This window comes from Danio rerio, chromosome 4, assembly GCF_049306965.1.
Source record: "Danio rerio strain Tuebingen ecotype United States chromosome 4, GRCz12tu, whole genome shotgun sequence".
Classification (NCBI taxonomy): domain Eukaryota; kingdom Metazoa; phylum Chordata; class Actinopteri; order Cypriniformes; family Danionidae; genus Danio; species Danio rerio.
Genome location: NC_133179.1, coordinates 9,927,318 through 9,954,078, shown reverse-complemented (window position 1 = coordinate 9,954,078; position 26,761 = coordinate 9,927,318). Strand labels below are relative to the sequence as shown.

Below are 26,761 nucleotides of genomic sequence, written 5' to 3'. Positions count from 1 at the left end.
CAATCCATACATCCATCATCCACCAATCCATCCGTCCATCAATTTATATATTCATCTATTCATCCATTTATATATCTATCCATCCATTTATCCATCCATCCATCTATCCACCCATTTGTCCATCTGTCCATTTAACCATCCATCCATCCTTCTATGTATCCATTTATCCATAAATCCATTGATTTATCCATCCATCCGTCCATCCATCTAAATAGTTTTAATAAATTTATAATAACTACTTACTTTGGCAAGTTATTTTGCTAGATACCAAAATTCAGCTTAAAGTGCAATTTAAAGGCTTAATTGGGTTAATTAGGAAAGTCACTGGACAATAGTTTTTTTTTCGTAGCCAATTGAAAAAAAATTCCAGGGCTAATAATTTTGACCTAAAAAAAAGATTATATATATATATTGCTTAATCGTGTTTTAATTCCAGCTAAACTAAATAAAAAAAGGTAGGAAATTCTGTGGAAATGTCCTTGCTCTGTTAAACATCACTTGGGAAATACTTGGGGCTAATATTTTTGCCTTCAGCTGTGAAATATGCTAAAGATTCAGCACAGAAAATATACGACCAGATGATAATATGACTGCATAATCACATTAAAAACCAGTGAAAAGCACAGTGTTATATTAACCTTTATGACTTAAGTTAATTTTGAAAACTGACCGTTACAAAAACAAACTTTGAAACATACAAACATGTGACAGCTATAAACATCGTCCTTCTGACATCAAGCCAGTGCAACATTTCATCTGTTCGGGCAGAAAAATGCCTATGCATCTCTGAAGGCACTGACCAACATGGCAAATCCCTCCATCCGAGCGTCAGTCTGAAGCGATATTAGTCCATCCTCACTGTTTTCTTACTGACTCGTAGAAAATGGAGGAGAGACTGAGAGAAATAGAATATATAACATTCAATTACTCACACACACACACACACACACACACACATCCTTTTGCACACACACACAGTTCTTTACAGATGTGCAGACACACAGGTTTGAGGGACCCAGAGTAACCTCTTTGACCTCATCGAGTCCTTTCTGACCAGTTCCTGCTAAGAGTCTTGAATCTGAAGAGTTTGCTTTGGGTCCTGGGTTAAAGATGCCACCCGTCCTGACTGAAATGCATCCAGAGTTCAGGCTGTTTCCGCTGTCTGAGCTCCTTGCAGACCCAAATCCAAAGTGTCAGATCTCTCTGAACAACAGACACGTCTCTGTGGAGAGAGGATGAGACGACCTCCAATTATTTCAGGAGTGTCTAGAGTAGTTAAGATGACTATCTTTGATGTTGATAGCCAAGTCTGAAAGTTTAAAACAACTTTCGAAAACCTCAAAGTTTGAAGGTTTTCCTGAGGGAAGTCGGAGAAAGTCACGTTGCTGGCTTGTTTAACAATGTGCTAAAGTGAAATAGCATTTTTACCTTGATGCTAACACGTTTTATGTTAAAACTGTTAGCATGATTAACATGTTTTCACCATTAATTAGCAATTTGTAAGCATATACTGCTAACATGTTTCTAACATGGTTAACGCATTATTGACATGAATTAGCATGTTTTTAGCATGTTAAACATCTCGCTAACCTGAAACATGTTTTATTGGTTTTACATTTTACCACATGATTTTAACATGTTTTAACATGTTGCTAGTATGTTTTAACGTATTGTTACCAATAATTAATGTTGCTAGCATGAATAAGCATGCATCTAAAATGTGAAATATTTTACTAGCATGAATTAACAGCTTCTTTTTTAGCAGATTAGCATTAAAGTATGATAAGCATTAGCATGAATTGACATGTTGTCAGCATGTTTCTAACATAAATTATCACATTGCTAATATGTTCCTAGCATGTTTAGCACATTGTTAACCTGAATTAAAATGCTGTACCCATATATTAGCAATTTTAAGTATATACTGCTAACATGTTTCTAACATGCATTAGCATGTTGTTAATGTTTCTAACATGGTTAACGCATTATTGACATTAATTAGCCTTTTGTTAACATGTTTAACGTCTTGCTAACCTGAAACAAGATTTATTGTTTTTAAATGTTTAACTACACAATACTACTATTAATTAATGTTTCTAACATGAATTAGCATGTGTCTAATATATTAAATTGTTTACCACCATGGATTAATATACAGCTTCATTTTAGGAGGGTTAGCATTAAAGTATGATAAGCGATAGTATGAATTAGCTTGTTGATTATTCATTTAGGTCAACACTGTGCTAAACATGCTAGGAATATGTTAGCAACGTGATCATTTATGCTAGAAAAATGTAGAAGCATGTTTCTAGCATAAATAATCACATTGCTAACATGTTCCTAGCAGGTTTAGCACATTCTTAACCTAAATTAATGAAATAAGCTTGTTGTTAACATGTTTTATAACATGTTTAGTATTTTCTTTTTGAAAACAAATTAGCTTGTTGCTAGCTTTGCAGGTTTAAAAAATGGTTAACATATCGTCAACCAGATTAGCAAGGTGTTTGCTTGTTTTTAACATGAATTAACACGTTGCTAACATGTTCCTAACAAGTTTAGCACATTGCTAACCCTAATTAATGTAATAAGCTTAATGCTTACATGTTTTCTAACATGTTCAGCATTTTTTCGAAAATTAATAAGCTAGTTGCTAGCTTTGCAGGTTTCAAAAATCGGTAACATATTGTTAACAAGATTAGCAAACTGTTAGCCGATTTCTAACATGAATTAACACATTGCTAACATGTTCCTAGCATGTTTAGCACACTGTTAGCCTGAATTACTAAACTAAGCTTGTAGTTGAGATGTTTTCTAACCTGTCTGGCATTTTTTAAACGAATATGTTTATTGCTAGATTTGCAGGTTTCAAAAATGGTTAACATAAATTCTTAACAAAATTCGCTAACAGGTTTCTAACATGAATTAACATGGCCAATCGTTTAGAAAGCCTACAGCAAACTCTGACAGTCTGATTTGAGTTTAGTGGTTGTAGCATGAAATATTTAGCCTCACCATTCAAATAATGTAATATTAATGTTAAATGAAGACTGATGCTTCTCAGACTGCAGTAATGGCTGCTGAAAGTTCTGTGTTACCATTTCAGGAATAAAATATTATTTTTAAATTGATTGGAACGGTAGGATTATACAAGATCACTGTTTTAACAGCACAAATCTCTCATGATGCCCGTTTGTTGTGCTTTGTACATAGTAAATACGCCATTATCACACTGTAAAAGTGAAGCTCAGTCTCATGTGGGTTAACCTTTGTGTGTTGATTTTGAGGTTTAATTTGGCCAAAAATTTCTCAGTGTTACAGAAAATGGGATGATTTCTGGTGACAAACCTTATTTTCACACATATTTTGGGAAAATGCTTTGGAATTTTTCTAAAACTCAATACACTCTGGGCAAATGTTCAACCCTTGCATTATGTTTGTGGCGCTTTTGCCCCATTGACTTCCATTATAAGTATACTGATTGCAATGCCTTGACACCATATAATCATGCAATCTTGATAGTTGGTGGTTTTCCATGTTAGGAAGAGGTCAAAAAAGTGATTTTACTACAGATTTTTTTAAATTCATAGAACTCCATATTAAAGCAAGAAACTTTTTGCACAGGCCTAACTAAATAGTGAATGGTGCCAACTGATGATCAACAGTAAAAATTACCAACAATTAATAATGCATGATTATTTGGTGCCATGGCTTTGCAATCAAAAAATGTGGATATAATGGAAGTCAATAGGAAGTCAAACATAATGAAAGGGTAGTTAATTTGAGCAACACACAAGGATTAACGCAGTGTTTGTTAACCAGTGATCGGCGTCACTCACCACAGTCCCTTGACTCCTGTGCTTCTCCTCTGCTGCGCCAGGTTGTAGATCTCCTGCAGCTGCTTCCTCTGGTCTTCATTCAGAGGAGACGTGAGCGACTGATACCAGCCTGCATCTGAACTCTGAACACCTGCAACGACAACCCCCCCCCCCCCCCCGCCCACTTTTGTGTAATTTGATGCTTGATAAATGATAAGAATGAAATGAATATATAACAACAAATACGCAGAACATTTTCTATGACCAAGTTAATTAAACTACTTAAAAAAAAAACTATTTGAAACACTAAGGGACTGTTTGGACTTTTTCAACTAGTGGGATGGAAGAAAGAATAGTAATTATAAAAAATCCTGGTGGCCTTAATGCATTCATATTAATTTAATATCATGCCTAAAATGGTGATATTATTAATCAACTAGCCATTTATTTATTATTCATTTTTCTGGAGGCGGATTTTAGACAAATGAGATTTCACTGTGGGTGGAGCTGCCCTATGCAGATTTGCCAGAGTGTGACACATCTGATAATGTAATGGATGTATCATGTAAATGTGCGTGCAGGGTTTATTAAGGACTTAAAATAAATGAGCGTACGGAGCAGGGAGGCGGTGAAGAACTGGTATTCATCCTCTCCGTTGTCGCAGTCCAGTGGCGTACTGTACTCCTCTAATGGGGTCCCTTCAAGACCCTCGTCGTCCCAGTATTCATCATCGTCCTCATCATCGTCATCCTCGTTGTCGTTTCCTGTGGGAGCGACGGATGGCTGCAGGGCTACTCCTTTCTCGCCGACCTCATCCTCATCGCTAGGAATCTCCTCTGGAAAACACAGCAAATTATGATGATTTTCTATAAACTGATACCAGAGCAGAGAACAGACGAGGTTTAGCAATGAAGATCTTTGTCAAGTAAAGGTCTAAATATAGAGATTTCTGTCCATCTATCCATCCGTCCACCCACCCATCCTTCCATCCATCTATCTATGCATCCATGCATCTATCCATCTATGTATCCATGCATCTATCTTTCTACCTATCCATCCATCCTTGTATTCATGCATCTATTCACATAGAGATCAACAGTTTGAATGTCTTAATCTAGTCATTTACAGAATTAATATATATATAATAGGATGAAGCTAAAAATAAGGGGAAAAGTGGATAATCTAAGAGCAACATTTTGGAATTGATGAACAAATGGTGTATATAATGACAAATGTTTTAGAAGAAGACTATACTATAAATATGCGTGTATGTGTGTGAAAATTTTCAATTTATGAATATATATATATATATATATATATATATATATATATATATATATATATATATATTAATTCTGTAAATTACTAAATGACAAATTTAAAATAGATTTTTTTAAAAAAATAAGAATAAATAAGAATATATATCCACAATTGTATGCATATTTATGACCAAAACAATACTAATGTTTTAACTTAGTGGTCAAAAATCTAGATTTGGTGGAAAAACTATGATTTTCCAATCACAACAAATTAAAATTTCTGTTATTTTATTAAATTGTCATTTTCTGCTCAATAAAAAAAACCTGGAAATTGGGAGTAATGTTATCAAATCTCTAAAGAATAAAGCTCAAACCTAATAAAATCCAGCAAATCTAGAGAACCTTCTCAAATGTTCTCTAAATATGGTCCATAGCTGGTTATATCTTTTTATATATAGTACAAAATAACGTTTTGAACAATTCATACTGAAGATAAAAATGAACACTAGAAAAAGGAAACCTGCATGTCCAGTTACAATAAATTATATTTTTAATTCAAAACTCAAATTGCAAAAAGTAAGAAGCATTCTAAAATTAGTTACAATTATACAAATTGTTTAAAATTAAATATCTTACAATATTGATAGAGATTTCAAGTGTTGTCGTAAAGTCTTGTGAATGTCGTAATCTACAGGTTCCAATAGAACGAAGCCAAATATAAAGAGGAAAAGTGCATCATTTGGAAATTTACAGAACAAACAGAATAAACGGTGTATATACAGAGAAGTGAATATACATTTATACACTATAAATGTGTGTGTTTAAATATGAAGAGAACACTTAAATTGTTGGTTTCTCTGGTTTTGTTTTTAGGTTTGAGTAAAAAATAAAAGTATATATTTATATAACATATTTATTAATATTATTTAAACGTATTTTATGTTTTATATATAAAATAAAGATTATTCAAATTTTTTGGCATAAAAAAATAAAAATCCACATTTACATTTATTTTTTTTGACAAAACAATAATAATGCTTTAACTTAGTGGTCAAAAGTGGTCAGAAAAGCCCATTTGGTGGAAAAACATGAATGAAAAATGAAAATGAAATGAAAAATTCATTTTTTTTGACAAATTGTCATTATCCACTAAATAAAAACACTAAATTTATTTGATATTTGGAAGAAATGTTATCAAATCTCTATAAAAAAAACAAATAATTTTTTTTTTTTAAATCTAGTGAAACTGCACATTTTTATAGTACAAAATACATTTAGTTTAATAATTAATACTGAAGAAAAAAACATAAGTGGTGTTTCCGACATGATTTTTGTTTTGAATAAGAACTTATTAAACATTTTTGAATAAACATTTATGCGGACTTTAAACTGACAAGGGATTATAAAACTCAAAGATGTTTAGAGAGCAATGTTGACATCATGGCACAATAAATTATTCATGACAGTTCATGCTAGGAGTTTTACTGTATTTCGTAAAAACAAAAAAAAAATAAGCACAATTTGACCTTTAATTTAACCTGACATATAAATCTGCTTACTTACAAACAAAACTAACATGTAATAAGTAAATAATGAGTAAAAATAAATATGTTAATGTTTTATTTGATTATCTCCTAAATAAAGCAATTTTATTTTTCCTGACTTGAGCATCAACTTCTTAAAAAGCCGCCTCTCCTCTCAAACACAGAAACAAACTAAGCACAAACATTAGGAGGTGTAAAAACAGCTGATGTCTGTGTCTCATGGCATCATGGGACCAACAAATCCATAACTCCACCAGTACGATTCAGTCCCAATTCAGGTCAGGAGTGTAGGGTCGAGAAGATCTATTGAGTTCAGCTGAGTGAAGTGTTTGATGCCCAAAGGTACAGAATCATGTTAAACTAACACGCGCGAATCGGTCTTCCATTTTCCATGTCTCCGGGGCCCTGTTAGAGCGATACAATCAGTTCTCAGTCGTCCGTAAAGCCTGATGACTAAAGACCAACCTCAAGCAATATGTGCCAGAAATAGCACTTCCTGCGCAGGGATTAAGTTTACCTGAGGTGAAATGAGATAAGGACTTGATTAAGCTGTGAGATTTAATACAAGCACACAGACCACCAAAAGCCACAGCAAACGTAGCATTGGACTCGACTGGCGGCTGCTTAAAGACTTAATTACAATTCAATCTGCTGTGATCTCCTGTTAAAGATAGACACTGGAGGCAAAACTCTTTTTCATGCATCTGTCAATTCTGGGTTTTTAGTGTTTTATTTTTTAATGGAAAGAAAATAAATCTTACATATACACTTTAACTATTTGTTTCATTGCAAATTATCAATTTATGTCAGTAGATTTCAATCACAATACATACAGTCGAAGTCAAAATTATTAGCTCTCCTGAATTGTTAGCCCCCTGCATAATTTTCCCCCATTTTCTTTTTAATGGAAACATTTCTACACATTTCTAAACATAATAGTTTTAATAACTCATTTTTAATAGCTGAATTATTTTATCTTTGCCATGATGATCGAAAATAATATTTTCCGAAATATCTTTCAAGGTACTAGTTTTCAGCTTAAAGTGACATTTAAAGGCTTAACTAGGTTTATTAGGCAGGATAGGGTAATTAGGCAAGTCATTGTTTAACAGTGGTCTGTTCTGACAATCGAAAAATATTGCTTAAGGGGTCTCATAGTACTATTAATAGTAATATTAATAGTACTATTAATAGTCTAATAGTACTATTAGACCCCACCACTAATAATATTGACCTTAAAATGTTTTTTTTTTTCCAATTCCTTTTTATTATATTTTAAGTAACATGTACATACACATTTCCATGTGTCAATTCCAACACAAACCAACAGACAAACAAATGAACAAACAAACCAAAAACAAAACAAAAGGCTTCTCAGTACTTTACATCAAAATACAATATCACCTCTATTACTAATCTTCTAGTAAAACATTTACCAATCCACCACCTTTTAAAAACAGCGTAAAAGGTCCCCAAACTCTATCAAAAATTATATATCTATTTCTTATCATATAAGTTATTTTTTCCTTTTTCATGTTTGTCACCATCTCTTTCAGCCAACAACCTATAGTTGGTGCACATATACTTTTCCAATTTAAAGAAATAAGCCGTTTCGCTTGTAGAATACATATATTCAAAAACATTTGCTCCATCTTTTTTAACTAGATCTCCTTGGGATATAAATGAAATAGAAAATATTCTTGAGGTTTCTATACCAATGTCTTTTTCTTATTAAAAACTTTTATTCTAGCCGAAATAAGATAAATAAGACTTTCTCCAGAAAAAAAAAAAATTATCTGACATACTGTGAAAATTTCCTTGCGGGAAATATTGTAAAAAGAAAAATTCAGAGGAGGGCAGAATTTGTTTTAATCAACTTTATACAGCCCGTTTTCCTAAAATTATTATTTTTCCCAGATAAACTCCATTTTAGCAGCTCTTACATACACCAAACTTCAGTTTTACTCGTATTTATATTCTTACATCTGAATGTTTACAGAGAGGAAAATGTTCCTGCGCAATATTTGATTGCATTGTTCAGTATTTTTTCAATTAAAACAGGTTTTAAAAAAATAGATAGATAAAATCCTATGTGTAAACCCTTTGACATTACTAATTAATGCAATTTAGCACATATTTAAGTAAATAATGCCTTTAGGTGAATATTTGATAATATGTACAATTTTAATGCAATCAGCTGATGGTGATGACTATTTGCTAAATTTGACCCGAGCCACCTGGATTGTCTTGCCTTAAAGGAGTTAATTTATTTACGTATATACACTACACTCAAAATCAGCACATCTGTTTTCAAACAATTACTGTAATTATCACAATAGTACATATTTGGTGCTTCATTAAGTCTATAAAATCTACAACTATAGCCTGTATTTAATTTAGAAGACACACTGTCTGGAAGAGCAGATTTATTTTTGTTACTGTCATTTTGCTTGGTACAGAAAAGCTGGAAAAAAAACAAGTATAATAAATGTGTATTGGAAAAAAGTGGTTAGTTTACTTTTATTTTAAAAAAAAGTGAATACAATTTGCATAATTATAAAAAATAAGTCAGCTTAACAGTTCCAAGTTACAATGGGTTTACTTACATTATTTTTGTAAAGTCAATTTGTTTCTTTAAAGGCAATTGGTTTACTCGCTTTAAGTAACTAATCACTTTTTTCAGTGTATTGCTACTTGTTCAAACTACTTTAAAATGAGTTGAAATAACACAATTCTTAAGTTTTGGGGGGTATAACTTCATTGTTTTGTTCATTCTACTTATTTATTTATTCATTTATTTATTTGTTTATGTGACTTATTACATTTAGTATATTTTATCTTGCATCTTATATTTTAGTATTGTGTCTATTGTTTGTTTTCTCTCTTTTTATATTGCTGCTGGTCTCTGTGAGTTACCAAACAAATTTCGTTGTATAACTACAATGACAATAAAAGTTCTTTACTTTACTTTACTTTAATGCCATATCAGCAGCACTAAATATACAATATATAACATGCAATCAAGTCGGTTTCTTAATAAACATTCACTGTACAAAAACATACAAGTAATAACAACACTGAAAAGAGTCATATACAATCTTTTAGCTTCACTTAAATTAGTAAAAAATAATTTAATCGATTTGTGTTGGGAAACATGAAGAAATTGTGCATTTTTTACAGCGTAAACATCTTTTGAAAAGTCAGTTTACCCCTTTCCATCATGATTCTTGGAATTCAACTGCTACTACACCTTTAAGGGCTGTATTTGTAAATGAGGTCATTTACATATACGAATCTTAAAGGGATAGTGCACCGAAAAATAAAAAAATGTGCTGATCTCACCATTCTCTTCCTCCTCTGAGCCTTGAGCTCTTCCGAATTGCTCTGGTTTGTTGAGCACCCGGGAGGCGTAGATGTGCTTTAAACCCAGGAACAGGAGGAGGACGGAGGGGACGATTTGACCCACTACCTCCTCCAGGACGGCAGGGCGGCTGGGCAGCTCCATCAGAATACTGAGGCCAATGACGCACATCTTACGGTCATGCAGTCTGTGAGCAACATGCAAACCAATCATTGTAAGAAAACACAATGAACGCAGTTTAACTGAATGGAGGTAAAAGGTGAAGACTGAACATTTCTAAGAGTACTGAAAAGATTCTTATGACGTTTTTTTTGTCTGTATTTTATTTATATTTTTATATATGTATTTATATTTATTATTGTTTAGTCTTTTTATAACTTTCTTTTTTATATTTGAGCACAAATGATGATTTATATTGTGAAAATGAACTGAAATAAAATATATTGACGTGAAAAAATAGTTTTTTTCTTTTGCAATGAATGTTTATGTAAATGAGGTCATTTGCATATACAAGACTTAAAAGAACAGTGCTGATCTAGACATTTTTTTTATAATTTATGATAACTGCTTGAGATTTTCTACAAATTGTTTAATTTTTTTTTTTCATTTTAGTAATTGTGATTAAGTACAAGTAATTTTCTTATTATTTTCCTATTTGTTTTTTAAGTCTATATATGTCAATTAAATTCAATTATTATCAATTATATTCAAATTTAGTTTATTTGGCAACCACCTGAATTAAGTTTTATAGCATTAACTTCAGTTAACATTTATTTCAAGCAATACACTATCATAACCACTAAGCAAGTAATAAAATGGTCAATTTCCAAATTCACTTATAAACAGTGTCTGCAATTAAATACAATTAAACACATATAACCTAAACCAGAAGATACTAATAAAGTGGAATGATACAATCCGAAGCAAACGGAAAGTTCCATCAGGAGCAGCCTCACCCCAAGAAGAACTCTGTGTCGTTCATCCACTGGTTGATGAACTGCGCTGTGATTGGCTCTGGACTGTGAGGGAAGCGGATGTTCTCTAGTGTGTGGATCAGCAGTGTTGGGTTGTAGTACAGAGCTGCAATGACCACCTGCAGACACATGGTGCGCAGCTCACTGGACTTCACACCACGAGTTAAACGCTCCAGCACGGCTTCCACGAACAGAGGGATACACTAAAAACACACACATACAGACAGACAGATACACATTATTGATTTTACATTCAAGTGCACGCTTGATGTTACTTAATAAACCACAATATCAGGATCAATCTATCAGCTTTCACTAACAAAATGGCTTAAAATAGGGTTGTTAACGATTACTAAACATGAATCTGCTCAACAAAACGTTGGCTGTTGAAATACAATAAAATATTTGCAATAAAATATGATGTAATAATAAAAAATGAAGCAGTAAAGTAAAATGAAGAATAACAAAAATTGAACAAAATATAACTGAAACGGAAGTAATCTGAAGCTTAACAAAATGTTAAAAAATGACTTATTATATGATAATTGTTTTTAAATTCCTTAACTTTAAATAACATATATCAATATATAAATATACATAACTGAAGGTTAACAGTGATGGCTGAAGATTTCTCAGAGAATGAAAAGGTAAATGGCACTCATAAATCAGAATTGAGGAAAAATGATCAACAGCCTTGTTTTAATTAATGACTAATTTATTTAATAATGATTAAATATCTATAAAAAACTGAAGAAAAAAATACAGGTTTTTAAAAAGAACAAAAAATGTATTAAATATACTGAAAATAAATTATATTTAAAATACATTTAAATTGATTTATTTTACATAACTTATTTATTTTTATATTTATTGAATTTTACAAATTTATTTATTATTTATTTTATTATTTCAGTAAACATTAACACTGAATATATAATACAAATGTTTAATCAAAAGCATTTTACATCAGTTATATACATGTCTTAGATATTCATTTCACTTTTTACATTAAAAATAAATTACAACTAAAATTTTCTTTAAAAAGGAGACGATTCAAATATTAAAGCCATTTCATTTTCAGATCCATACAATCTATAATATTTAACATGAATTTAAATAACACTAGTATATCATACACGCACAGACATGTGCGCACACACTTATCTAACAACAAATAATAATCTAACACACTAAAAATAATAATCTAACACACTAATGTAATAAACTATAATATTTAACATTTATCTAAATAACACTAAAATAACACGCACTCACACGCACCTAATCTAATATAATATGAAAAACACACACAACCAATGATTAATAAAATAACAGCAAAATATCATACACACACATACACGTGCACACACGCTTATCTAACAAATACTAATCTAACACACCCTAATAATAATATAACACACTATCACAGACTAAAAATAATCATCTAATACACTAATACAACTATAATATTTCATATTTATCTAAATTACACACGGCGAGGCAGTGGCGCAGTAGGTAGTGCTGTCGCATCCCAGCAAGAAGGTCGCTGGTTCGATCCTAGGCTCAGTTGGCGTTTCTGTGTGGAGTTTGCATGTTCTCCCTGCGTTTGCATGGGTTTCCTCCGGGTGCTCCGGTTTCCCCCACAGTCCAAAGACATGCTGTACAGGTGAATTGGGTAGGCTAAATTGTCCGCAGTGTATGAGTGTGTGTGTATGAGTGTGTGTGTGGATGTTGCCCGGAGATGGGTTCCGGCTGGAAGGGCATCTGCTGCGTAAAAACGTGCTGGATAAGTTGGCGGTTCATTCCGCTGTGGCGACCCCGGATTAATAAAGAGACTAAGCCGACAAGAAAATGAATGAATGAATAAATAACACACACACACACAAACATGCAGGTGCACATTCACACTCTACATACAATCTAACACACACAGCTAACCTGGTCAATGCCACGTCCACGACACTGTAATATAATGACCTCCAGAAGTTTGGCAGCATGGCATTCTGGGTCTTCTCCAGCATCACTAGTTAAAACCTGAACATGATGAGAGCTCAAGCTGTCAAATGCATTCAGAAAAACAACATAATCACGTCATCTTCCATGTAAAGTGTATTTTAATAAAGGAAATGACCTTTTTGCACATGGTGTAGATGACCTCCAGGTACTTTGGATCTGACAGCAACATATTGGTGTCCACAGTAACATAATTGTGCAACAGAGGCATCATATCTGCATGAACAGGGGCAATTCATCAAATCATTAGCCGACAACTCGATATCAGCACAACGGTTTTCAAATGACTGGAGTAAATACGCACATCCATCAAGTTAATGACTCTTTCAGGATGGTTCAATCGTGACGTGAGTTTAAGGTGGAGCGCTGAGATCAAGTCTGGGCTTGACTTTCAGCGCTTTTTCATGTCTGAGCTACACTACACTGCAAAAGTTTGGGATTAATATTATTAACATTAAAAATAAATGCTTTTGAATTATAATGGGCGGCACGGTGGCTCAGTGGTTAGCACTGTCCCCTCAAGGCAAGAAGGTCGCTGGTTTGAGCCCTGGCTGGCCCAGTTGGCGTTTCTGCATAAAGTTTGCATGTTCTCCGCCACAGTCCAAACACATGCGCTATAGGTGAACTGAATAAACTAAATTGTCCATAGTGTGTGTGTGTGTGTGAATGTGAGAGTGTATGGGTGTTTCCCAATACTAGGTTGCAGCTGGAAGGGCATCCGCTGTGTAAAACATATGCTGGATAAGTTGGCGGTTCATTCCGCTGTGGCGACCCTTGATAAATAAAGGAACCAAGTCGAAGGAAAATGAATGAATGAGTGTGTGTGTGACCTGTGAAGTAGTCGAAGCAGTCGTGCTGGAAGACGTCATACAGGACCCCCAACAGCTGCCACATCTGAGGGGAGATGCAATAACAGGTGAGTCCAAACGCCAGCGACAAGATCTCCTCATAAAACTCTGAAAAAGACAGAAAGAGCGTGACTGAGCGATCCTCAAATATTTATGAGGTTAGTCAGAAAACACATTTAATAAGTACAGAACACAAATAAAATATCGAAATATTAAAGTACAGCTCCACCAAGTGGCTGTCAATGTGAATGCATTTAAAGGGACATGAATAGTCAATAATTAATCACCCTGGTGTTGCTGCCATGCATTTATTTCTCCTTTTTTTTAATAATGATGACAAAAAGTTTAGACGTTGACCCTGATTATTAGCTTAGTTTTTCCTATATATGTTTATGTGATGCTGAAAATGGCCATACAGCAGCTGTTGACTTGCACTTTATTAATAACCATAATCAAGAAAGAAAAACTAATTCAGCCACAAACCTGCTTTAAGGTCTTTATACTGGCTCCCAGTTACATTCAGAATAGATTTTAAAATATTACTACTTGCCTATAAATCACTAAATGGCCTAAGACCTCAATACATTCCAGATATGCTCACTGAATACAAACCTAATAGATCATTCAGATCTTCAGGATCATTTAAACTAGAAGTTCCAAGAGTTCAGTCAAAGCAGGGTGAATCAGCCTTCAGCCACTATGCCCCCCGCTGCTGGAATCAGCTTCCAGAAATGATCAGATGTGCTTCAACATTAGGCACATTCAAATCAAGACTGAAAACACATGTGTGTAGCTGTGCCTTTACTGAATGAGCACTGTGCTGCGTCCCACAGATCACACTATTATGTTTTTTATTTCTTTTTCATTATTTTATAACCTGTTTTAACACATTTTTATCTGTTTTTTATTCTTATTTTAATAATTCTTATTATTTGCTTTTATTTTTTTACACTTGTCTCTTTTATTCCTGTTTATGCAAAGCACTTTCAGGGTTCAACGCTAAGGATTTTTTCTACTGGTCCGATCGGGCAAGTGGTTTAGATTTTTACTTGCCCTGCCAAAATTTTCACTGGCCCCAACAAAAAAAAGGGAAGTTAATAGCTATTTTTTAGCCACATATTTTAAATAATGTGTCAAAAATAAAGTCTGTAAATCTAGAATTTCAATACTTAAAAAACAATTGTTAATATAAGTGTTATGCAAACAAAAAGAGCAGTACGGAGAATATGGAGGTACTTTATTGCAGTTTGAAATTATTTAACAAAAAGTGGCTGACTTGTCAAACTGACGGCAAACTATGCATAACATCACTTCATTTTTATTTTGTCATGTGGTTGCCACATAAATGTCTACTTCCAAGACGTTAGAGATAGACATTTTCGTTTAGCCTTATAATTTGATGTTGCCGCCATGTTGCTGTTTCTACGCTGTACTGGTTGTTACCAGGTTACAAAAAAAAAAATAGCATGGTTAAATCAATCATACAAGACGAATCGCAATATGTTGTTTACAATATTACAGAGAAGGTAGCATTTAAAGATTTAAAAGCGCAAACTTAAAATGCACAAATAGTCACAGACAAATTAAATGTTAGTGACTGACAAGGCAGCACTGTCCCAATCGGGCCAGTAATGATCCGGTCTACTGTCCCAAGCGTCTCTCACACTGACCCTGGGCCACCGGGCAGTCCTTATTGTTGAGCCCTGACTTTGAATTGCCACTGTGTATGAAATGTGCTATATAAAGAAACTTGCCTTGCCTTGACTTGATGTTATAAAAAGTCATCTTAGATGGCCTGAGGGTGAGAAAAATCTACCAAATTTTTTATTTAAAAGAAACAAAACACTCGGTTAATAGCAAAACGTTCCCCCTTGTTCTGGACGTATATTAATAAGGTTTTGGTGAAAATAATAAACCAAGATTTTATGCATCACACATTACAAAAATGAACATTGAATGATTGTTTTGTCTAAATCATGGTTCATAAAACTCTATTATTGACACAGTTAAGCCTAGCATGCGTGTATTTTCCTTACCAAGTTTAACATCTTCAGACTAAAACTCTGGTTGTCTCATTGACTTACTGGCGAGACGAGACTCACTGCTTGTTGTATTGAATTTTGTATACAATAAAATAAACTTACTTCTATATTTGCACTATTTAACTTGGTTTCTCCAAGAAGTTAATAGTTTTATAATCGCGTTCACTTACAAAGATAGTCAAGGTCATGATATTTGTTAATACATAAAACCCTGATTTGTTTGACAAAATTGTATACTTGAGAACACTTATAAACACATACAAGTATGTTTAATGTCATAACTTTTTTTAAGCCTGACGCTGGTCACTGCTCAGTGCCATTATATGGATGAGTGAAAGCAGGATTTATTTATTAATTTACTTATTTCTCCTTTCATGCTTTAAATGACATGCATTAAGCCAGGGGTGCCCAAACTCAGTCCAGGAGGGCCGGTATCCTGCATATTTTAGTTGCAACCCCAATCAAACACACCTGAACCAGCTAATAAAGCTCTTTAGGTCCACAAAAACTTCCAGGCAGGTGTGTTAAATGAAGTTGAAGCTAAACTATGCAGGCCACCGGCCCTCCAGGACCAAGTTTGGATACCCCTAGATTAAGCATTAGAACAAACCAATTACCAGGGTGACTAGAGAAAGACTCAAGTTTAATTTGAGGTCCCTTAAACTACACACAATTCTTTAAATGTTTTTGATGCTTAGTCACTCAAGCATTTCATAATATTACATTTAAAAATGTGCTAAATAATAATCTTGGAAAAAAAATAGTGTCTCACACACACACCTGCCATACCTATGATGGGTTTCTGGAGGACGAGACCAATCACCTGCAGGCAAATTCCCTCCAGCTGCTGACTGATCTGAGAGAGAAGGAAAATATATGTTAACCTCAATTCTGTTTATTCCGGTGTGCTTAAATATTGTTTAACTTGTTCAAATGATTTAAAGTGACAGTTCACCAAAACCACAATCACAGTGCAAACAAAGCTTTCACACCAGTGTTAAATTGATGTTGAATTCATGTATGATATCTGTGTGTGTATGTATATTTGAATTTAGTTTTTATAATACATTATATTACTAAAATTACTTTTATTGTATGAAAAAAGAGCACAATATTTTAAATAAGATTGTTTGGTGACACTTTAGTTGAAGTAACAATTCACACCATTTACTATAGCTTATAACCTGCATATTACTAAGATATTAACTGTTTATTAGCACTTATAAAGTGTGATCTTATTTTACAACTCCAATTCCAATATCAAACTACCTTACTAGCCATTAATAAGCAGCTAATTAGTAGTGTATTGAGCTAAAAGGCTTAGTTAATGATTTGTTCATAGCGTAAATTGTACATTTATAAAATAAATTATGCATAGAATATTTAAAAACAACATTTATTTAAATGCATTTACATTTTTATACATTATATATTCTGCTGCTTTTGATTACTTTAATGCATCCTTGCTCTATTTTGAATAACAAATACTGACCTCAAATTTGTGTGAAACAGTGGTATGTTTGTGGTATTTTCCTGCTGAACATGTTTCCAAACCTCTTTCCGGTCCCCCATGACAGTGAGGATGGTGTCTATGGTGCTGAGGATACCGAGGGCCATCACAGTCTTATCTTCACTTTCCTCGTATTCTTCACTCTGCAGGATCTTGCTGAAGATCTCCGCCTGTTGCACAACAGCCTCGTTTAGCACGAAACGCTACGCTATAAGTAACGTCACACTTTGAAGATTAATGCAGTACCAAGTTCTGTGTCATATCCACAGCGATGACGGTCACTTCTTCGCTGTATTCGCAGATCATCTTCTGAATGACGCCGGTGAGGTCATCGTTTTCGGTTTCTTTAATGATGTGCAGCAGCTCCTGCATCACAGGCCTGATGAAGGGTCGGATGTAAACCTTAGCTGTATAGGTTAAACATAAAAAAATGAAGAAATCTGCAATTACTGCAGGCTTTAAATATTTTGTTAAAAGAGTTCATTCACTTTACTCTCAAACAAATAACAGATAGTAAACCAATTCAATTAGTAGACCCAATTTGTTTCATTTTAATGTTCGGTTTAGTACGCAAATAAAGAGGCATACTTCAAAAAAAAAAAAGCCTATATAACTCTATGTATCTCTACCTTTTTCACAAGACTGTTTTGATTAAAAAGTTTTTTAAATATTTAGATAAATAATATTTCATATTAATAAAACATATGTTACATGTATTAAAGTATGTATTACATCATGTTTGCATCAAATTCCCACTTGTGCGAGGTGTTTTTAATGCAAAGTAAGTAAATCTGATGCCGTTTTTTATTCTGGCTGCCGTTATCACACTATTTTTTTCCCTTTTTCTGAATGTCTTTATAATTTCCGCATTAAAGATTGTAAAAAATATATATTTGTTGTACTCTCCCATTCATCGCAAAAGTCAATTTATTTAGATATCCTCCAAAACAGACTAGCAATGGCATAAACTGTAAAGATATATGACAAAAAGTCATAACAAATGCAACTTATAAATCGATGAATTTGCTCTTCAGTGTTTGGACTCTCAATAATGACTTCAAACCACACTGAACTGAGCTAAACTGAACTGAACTTAAACACTAAAAACTGAACTACCCTGATCCAGTTACTATGACCATTTATGTGAAGCTGCTTTCACACAATCTGCATTGTAAAAGCGCTATACAAATAAAGCTGAATTTAATTAAATTAAATAAATATAGGGGGATAGAAAAATAGACATAGCCTGTGTGTTTGTGTTTGTGTGTGTGTGTGAGAGTGATCAGACCTTGCTCCTGGTTTCTGACCAGCGTCTGCAGGGCGATGGCGGCCTCCACTTTGACAGGCATCTCCTTATCCTCCACCAGGTTGTGTTTGACCAGCTCCACAGCGTTCCTCAGGACCAGCTCATTGTGAAACTTGAGAGGACTGAAGGAGTGCAGCACCCAGCATGACTGCACGGACAATTAGAGGAGAAAAAAAAACTGAACAATCTTTTCTACATGTTCTTAACTAGTTGACTAGATAAGAAAAAAGCGTTTATTGATCTATATCAGAGGTCACCAACCCTGTTCCTGGAGAGCTACCTTCCTGCATATTTCAGTTGCAACCCTGACCAAACACACCTGTTTGTAATTATCAAGTGCTGCTTTAGGTACTATTAATTGGTTCAGGTGTGTTTGATCAGGGTTGCAACTGAGTTTTGCAGGAAGGTAGCTCTCCAGGAACAGGGTTGGTAACCCCTGATCTATATAAATAAAACATGATTAAATAAATAAAAATAAAACACATTAAGCATCAAGTAATAACAAAATGAAAATTAAAAATGTAACTAAGTGTAAACAAAAAAGTTAATTAAAACTAGAAAATTAGTCATTGAATTAGGAAAAAGTAACTATTTGAATACAAATTTTAACAAGAGAACAGTGCTATCAGTGCTATTTTTTTCCTTCACTTTTGTCAATTGTTCAAGTTTGTTCCTTGCCACTGTCGCTACTGGCTTGCTTGGTTTGGGACTTGTGGAGCTGGGGTCCGTTCTTCGTACGTGGATTACTCAGTTAGCTGGATTTGGATATTGACGATTTGACACGATCCAGGATCTTCTTCAAAGCTAATCCGAGAGTTGTTGTCATAGCAACAGTTCTGCTAGGTCAAACCTGATTGGGAGCAGGTTTAATTCATATAAACAGGATTAGATCGGCTCAGTTCAAGGAAAGATAATACAGAAAGTATGTTCTGAATTCTGATATTTTCTTACAGTAGTAGTTATATACACTTGGGAAAATGGTACATATTTTTTAACTATATATATAAAGTTATAGTTATTAATAAAATAAATAAATTTATACATATTAATAAAACTTGCTAAATAAAAAATGCAATCTGCACACTCGAAATGAAAGTACAAAGACTGTCACCTGGTGGTGCAAAGAGAAAACTTATTTATATGAACTTTTTAGATCGCTTTAGTACAAATAGTGTATAACAGAAATGCACTATATGTGACTTTTTTTTTAAAGCAATAATACATTTATGCAGTCATAAACATGTTTTGATAGTTAATATGCCAGTGTTTTGATGCTTCACAAAAGTTGCAGAAGCCTTTACCAATATAAAAATGCTTTTGTAAACAACCAGTTATTCTTTACACCGATTAAAAAAATCTTTTCTAAATGTAGAACTAAATACATTGATTTGCATTGAAATACATGATGATACACTTCACACATGAAAGTGGAAAGCCTGCAGCTCACAACAAATGTGGAAGGTTATCGCGTGTCATATTTAACAAACCGTTTACTGCTAATTTGATGTAATTTTGCTCACATGGATAATTGAATATTAATCAGATGATGTCATTACGCTGCTGTGCCGTCAGCCAATCGCTGCATTGCTGATCATGATTTCGAGGATCGATAGATCTGTCCTTCACAACACAAGCAGCGATCTCAGATCAGTTTATCCAGACATTCTAATCTGATTCGCGAACTTGTTTGAAGAACCAAATTAGCGAGAGATCAGTTATCAAGATTAAAAGATCCAGGATCTGCCAAATCATCTTAGATCATTTAAGTGAGGTACGAAGAACGGACCCCTGCTCATCGATGGATTTGCTCTTCAGTGTTTGGACTTTCAGCAGTGAAAATTAAATCATGCTGAACTGAACTAAACTGAACTTCAACTCTGAAAACTGGACTGACACAGCTTCAGTTTACTAGAACTTTTATGTCAAGCTGCTTTGACGCAATCTACATTGCAAAAGCTCTATAGAAACAAACATGAGTTGAATGAACACTAACCCGAGCCCTTAAGTAGGCTAGATTCGAGTTAAGCAGCGGAAACACATAGTTTTGTAACATGAGCTCCATCTGGTCCCTGTACACCCGCTTCTGCAAACACACACAGAAACACACCAGTAAAAAGCTTGTAATTAAATAAGCATCGCACAGCAGATCCGGCTAATGAAATCGAACCTTCAGTAAGGGTTGAGCGAGAGTGCCGATTACATGCAGAGCCCCGTCCGTCCTGCGGGGGTCCGCACTGGGGTCCACAAGGATCTGATGGCAAAACTCCATCATCTGCGGCAAAACCTGAAAACGAGGCAAAGCTGACTGTATCATCCAACATGAACGGATACAAATCGGTTTGTAAGGGGTCTGCCTCCATTATTAATCTTGCTATCGCTTATGGGGTTGGGAATTGGTAGTTACACCAGCTTGACTTCTAAATATTTTTAGTTGCACTGGCAGAAAGCAAATAAATTGCAGTCTGGAGCTCTGAGTTTGTTTTAAAAATCATCTATAAACATGTAAGCAATATATAAAAACTTGGTGTAAAAAAATAAAATAATTAAAAACGCATTTAAATAGATGAGGATGTTTCACTCTGGATCTGCTCCATCACTGTTAAAAAGCTCCTTGACTGAAGCTAGTATCTCTAGCAAGCAACTATGAACACTTCTAGAAGGTGTTTCTTGGTTTCTGGTGTGTACATGCAGATGTAAACAGCAGCTCTGGTGGACTGACCTCTTTCCTCTTCCTGGCCGCTGTGCATAATAGAGTCTGAGCGGCGGTGGCAGGAGACACGTGATCATCATAGACATCTACAGCAGCACATCAACACAGAAAAACAGATCAGAAACAACAGAAAACAACAAGATACCTTCCTAAATGAACAAACAGAGGAAATTAAAAACAAGCAGGCCTGGGGGATTCAGCTACAAATCAATAAATACATACATAAATAATAAATAATAACAATACTAATAGAATTTTTTCAGAGTTTTAACTCAAGATATATAAGAAGAATCCTAATGCACGGTGTAGTCGGTAGACTGAATGTGCTACCTGCAAATAGAAGAATTCAATAAAAAAAAAATTGATCGGGACATCCCTAACTGTGCGTTCACACCGAAAACGGTGAGAGCCTCCAAGGTCGCTCTGGTCGCCCTGGCGACAACGCTGTCTGCCGTCAGCTCTGGCAGTGAGAGCGTCAAAATTCGCTACATTGATCTCGTATTTAAAGGGGCTGTTGCAGCATATCAGTTACATTCCTGCATAAAACATGCTTTCTAGAGTGAAAATGTTGTGCACTTCTTATCAAATTCATTTAACAATGGAAGATCAAGTTGCATGTAGTGTGGCTTTGCTCCACTTAATTATCCAATGTGTCCATATGTCTAAAATATGAAGCAGCAATACTGTTTTGTACTGTCTTATGAGATTCCTGCTTTTTTTAAAGATAACTATATATATATATAACATTAATGAACATCAGTAACTCACCAGTAACTTGTAATGCATATTCCTGTCAGAAAACACTGTAAATAATTGAAAATCTGGCCACTGCAATAATCAAACCCCTGGGAACAACTGTGGTCGGAACCAAAGTTCACAGGTCTGCATGTGTTCTCTGAGCTCCTCTCAAGTGGTGGACTTCTTCATTCTGATTGCTTTCCGCCGAACCACATCATAGCTCATTACCATAAAGATACCAGATTTCAACTCTCCTCAACGCCCACAACCGCTTAGATGAGCCCCTCCTCGCCGCCGGCTCTCGTTGAAAATGAATGACTTCTTTCGGTGTGAACGTACGGTAACTCTTATACTGTCATATTCATAAACCTACAAAAACTAAATGACACATTTTATATTTTAATAAGACATTTATTAATGTCCTACACCTCCCTCCCTATTGTTAGTCATTAATTAATTTGCTTATTTAATATTTATGTAGAGCTAAATTCATTATTAGATTTATCAGATATATTTTTTTCTACACTCTTACAGTCACTTAAATTAAGACAAATAAAAAACCACATGAAATTAGTGCATTAACACAGCCTTAATCCCTTGATGCACTACATGGGTCTAAAGTGACCCGTCTAAGTTGAATTTTTTCTATTTATATTTTACAACATCAAAGGGTTAAAGAAAGTCAACACAATCAAAACAACAACAGCAGCGTTAATAAGCAATGGCACTGACTGAATTTCATGCGGATGTACTCATACGGATCCTCCTGCCACAAACGTTCATCTTCATCTTTATAGCACATCAGGGGAAACACCAGCTCGTGAGTTATAGTCTGCAGACACAACATTGGAAAAATCTGACATTGCAATATTTTGTTCCGCTGTGATATAATACAATATGAATATTGTTGAATATAATTTTAGCAGATAATTTTGAATAACTCTATTTGGAAAGATTTCATTCATTAAGATCGACTGGAATGATCAAGTTTTTTTCTTTGCAGCTCATTTGCATAAAATACAAACATTTATAAGCATATATAAATATGACAGAGAAAAAAATACAGCGCTCTATGGTTTTCTAGAGAGTCAAATCGTATTCAGATACAGATATTGAACAATCAAATGTACAATAACATGGTCACCATTGTATAAATAATTTTAAAAAATTTAATTTTCTAATATCTTTATCTTTTGACCTTTAATAAATACTCTAATCCTGCGATGTAACTATTGTAGACGCACTCATTGCAATAACGATATATCTTTCCACCCTACTTCACGTCATGTGCGTTTTTTTCCATTTGTCACCTGCATGTGTGGCTTCATCTGTCTCCATGTGAGTGAATGTGAAACACCTTGAGTCATGAAGCTCAGAGTCTGCTGGAGGACACGAGGACTCACGTACTGCCGCTGTCTGTGCTGCTCCATCACCTTCAACAGCACCTGAACACAAAAACAGCACTCGTTTATTTGTTTATTAATTGTACAAAGCATTAAAATCAATGCTAAATGTGCTGTTCATACCTGCTGGATCCCTAAAGCATACGTCTTCAAGAAGAAATCCGCAAACTCTACATATTCCTTTGTTACATTTCCTGGACTCCCATATCTGAGAATAGATTTTTAAAAAGCATTACAAATTAAATTTTAATATCAATTGGAATCTAATCTAACTTTATACTATGATAAAATAATCTGTAATATTACAATATAATAATATTATACTACTTAAACTCTTTATAATATAATATAATATAATATAATATAATATAATATAATATAATATAATATAATATAATATAATATAATATATCCAAGTTACTGTGATAAAAAGTATGTAATTAATCTAATAAATATACCAGAATTAAATATAATATAATATAATATAATATAATATAATATAATATAATATAATACAATATAATACAATATAATATAATATAATATAATATAATAATCAAGTTACTGTGGTTAAAATTTCATTAATCCAATAAACTCCAGAATTAAAATTTATATTCCACATTATATTTTATTATGTATTATATACACTGTACAAATAATAATTATTGCTACCAAAATATACCATTACTAATCTTTGATTTACCTTCACTAAATATAATTTGAATATAAAATTTAAGTAATTATTTTAAAAAAATTGCAATAATCCTGCAAACATTATTAAATATAATATGCTGTAATAAATAAAAACATACCAAGTTATTGTGCTAAAACACTGAATCATTATTAACAGACTTTAATATAATGCTATAATATAATGTAACATCTTTAGTCATTGTTTAAAACTACAGCAATGAATCATTCTATATATATAGTTTGTGATATTTAAAACATTACATTAGAGATAACATTATAAATCAAGTAATGTAAAATAAATGTTTATTGTAATAAATTTCATTAATTAATAAAGTGACAGCATACAGTATTAGTTATAGTGATAAAAATATAATCTTACATTTAATATACAAAACACGGTATACTACGACATCTAACAAATTTCAATTTAATTAACAATACTTAATAAAAATAAATAAATAAATCAAATAGAATAATAATGGTTATTGTAATACATTCTATCAATTAATAATTGACCATGTAACATTAGTTATAGTGATAAAAATAGAAATAATCTTACATTTAATTTACAAAATACAGTATACTACAACATATAAAAATACTCTAAATCATTCAGATAATATTGAATTTATCTAATACTGCTAAATAAAACGACATAGCTGCAAGCTGCAATTAAAGGGGCCAAGCAGTCCAGCGGCCACATGCTGCAGAGAAATAAAATAAAATAAAAAATAAACAAAAAATAAAACAAACTAAATTAAAAAAAATAAAATACAAAAATAAAAAATGTAATAAAAAATTAAATAAAATTATATATATATATATATATATATATATATATATATATATATATATATAAAATTATATATATATATATATATATATATATATATATATATATTTTTTTTTTTTTAATAAAATAATAAAAAATTACATTAAAATATTCCTTGTATTATATTAAGAAAAATTATAATCATTGGGTGCTGTTCTGTTGTAAGAACTGTCTGCCATTGTGAATTCACTACTGTTTGCTAACCTCTCGAAAATCCTTGTGAGTATATGCAGAGCCCACTTCTTGCACTTCCACCAGATCAGCTCAGGTCGATCGTCCTCATCAGCTTCCAGAGTTTCCTGAAAACCCCCCCGCAAACACTCACTAAACCAAATCTACCGAAAAAGTAGAGCTCAACAATGAGAAATAACATTCCACAGACTTACAGCCGGGACGTCCCGATCCACAACTGTCCGTAGGATCTCCATCCAGTGCGTCATGACTGTGTTGTTAATCAGCTGTAGGGGGAACGAATACTGCAAAACACAAACACACAATTCTAAATTCAATTCATAAAAAAAATAATAATTCTAGCTTTTTCAAAGGATTCACATTTAACAATATTTCCTGTAAAGTCTCTCCAGATGAAAATCGTCACCTGATAATATTAAACATAGGGCATTCCAAAAGTACCTGTACAAGTGCATGGAAAATCTTGAGGATCTGCTTCTGGATGAGGACTGAGATGAATGTGGCATCAGACAGGAGTTGAGTGATGAGCTGCTGAAGCCGCGGCAGGAAGATCTGCATGGCTGCTAACAGCGGGTCCCGCTCCTCAGCCTTCTTAAACCTGACAAACACACAAAACACAAACATTCATTCATTTTCTTTTCGGCTTAGTCCCTTTATTAATGAGGGGTCGCCACGGCAGAATGAACCGCCAACTTATCCAGCATATGTTTTACGCAGCAGATGCCCTTCCAGCTGCAACCCATCTCTGGGAAACACCCATAAAACACAAACAGAAGGATCAAACTTCAAACATAGCAGGTCTAATTCAGAATATATATCTAGCAGTTCTGAGTTTGTGCAAAAACATTTTCAACTTCTCACTTACAAGATCATAGCTTGATATTTTGAGATTTAATATCCTGCAATAATGAGAAGAATCTTTTAAAAGAGTCTTTTATTCCCCTGGCGTACGAATGATTTCAGACATGACTATATACATACATTTTTTTAAATGTATAGCTGCGTCCCAAATCGCATGCTTATGCACTGTTCTACGCCATTTTGTAGTATAAATAGTGTGTTTACACTAAAAACTCTATAAATAGTTAAGTGCACTTTAATTACCTGGATGATGCACTCATTTAGCCGCTAAAATGAAGTGTGCAATGATGGACACTTCACGCACTCAACGACCGCAGTTTTGCTCACGTAGCGGAAGGGGCGGAGCTATCGGGCGCATATGTTGGATACCTTTATTTATTTTGGATAGTAAAAGCAAAATTCTCCTACGAGAGGGATCATAGCGCCTCCCGATGGAGAATGCGGTTATACTCACGGCAGGTATTATTTGATAATTCGGTTGTTTATTTCACTGAAAAGGCAACCGTCAAACATCATTAGGGAGACGGTTTGAATTTCCGCTTAGTAAAAAAACATTAGTGTGCCATTTGGGACGATACTACATACATATACTATCCTGTTGAGTGTGTAAGTGCATAAGTACATAGTGCATGAGTGCATAGTGTGCCATTTGGGACGCAG

At 33.6% G+C, this 26,761-nt stretch overlaps 1 protein-coding gene across 10 annotated transcripts in view; it reads right to left on the bottom strand.

Moving 5' to 3' along the window:
* Positions 1 to 621: 621 nt before the first annotated feature.
* Positions 622 to 26,761, bottom strand: part of ipo8 (importin 8) — a 30,623-nt gene continuing 4,483 nt past the window's right edge. For 2 of the 10 annotated variants that reach the window (XR_012401578.1, XR_012401576.1), the window contains exons 5-25: positions 25,682 to 25,838; positions 25,435 to 25,524; positions 25,253 to 25,347; positions 23,647 to 23,731; positions 23,431 to 23,565; positions 22,853 to 22,952; positions 21,392 to 21,468; positions 20,840 to 20,956; positions 20,666 to 20,755; positions 18,655 to 18,820; positions 17,613 to 17,773; positions 17,411 to 17,536; positions 16,637 to 16,712; positions 13,797 to 13,860; positions 13,085 to 13,182; positions 12,892 to 12,987; positions 10,936 to 11,156; positions 9,961 to 10,166; positions 4,430 to 4,651; positions 3,837 to 3,966; positions 622 to 1,222 (exon numbers count right to left, since the gene is read on the bottom strand). Coding sequence is in view for 5 of the 10 variants with exons in the window: in XM_073946072.1 (XP_073802173.1) it covers position 1,222; positions 3,837 to 3,966; positions 4,430 to 4,651; positions 9,961 to 10,166; positions 10,936 to 11,156; positions 12,892 to 12,987; positions 13,085 to 13,182; positions 13,797 to 13,922; positions 16,637 to 16,712; positions 17,411 to 17,536; positions 17,613 to 17,773; positions 18,655 to 18,820; positions 20,666 to 20,755; positions 20,840 to 20,956; positions 21,392 to 21,468; positions 22,853 to 22,952; positions 23,431 to 23,565; positions 23,647 to 23,731; positions 25,253 to 25,347; positions 25,435 to 25,524; positions 25,682 to 25,838 (2,575 nt within the window). In the remaining 5 variants the exon portion in view is untranslated. Of the gene's footprint in view, positions 1,223 to 3,836; positions 3,967 to 4,273; positions 4,652 to 9,960; positions 10,167 to 10,935; positions 11,157 to 12,891; positions 12,988 to 13,084; positions 13,183 to 13,796; positions 13,923 to 14,140; positions 16,293 to 16,441; positions 16,713 to 17,410; positions 17,537 to 17,612; positions 17,774 to 18,654; positions 18,821 to 20,665; positions 20,756 to 20,839; positions 20,957 to 21,391; positions 21,469 to 22,852; positions 22,953 to 23,430; positions 23,566 to 23,646; positions 23,732 to 25,252; positions 25,348 to 25,434; positions 25,525 to 25,681; positions 25,839 to 26,761 lie in introns of those variants that run through there. The other 8 variants (XR_012401579.1, XR_012401577.1, XM_073946072.1 and 5 more) reach the window with 6 other exon arrangements.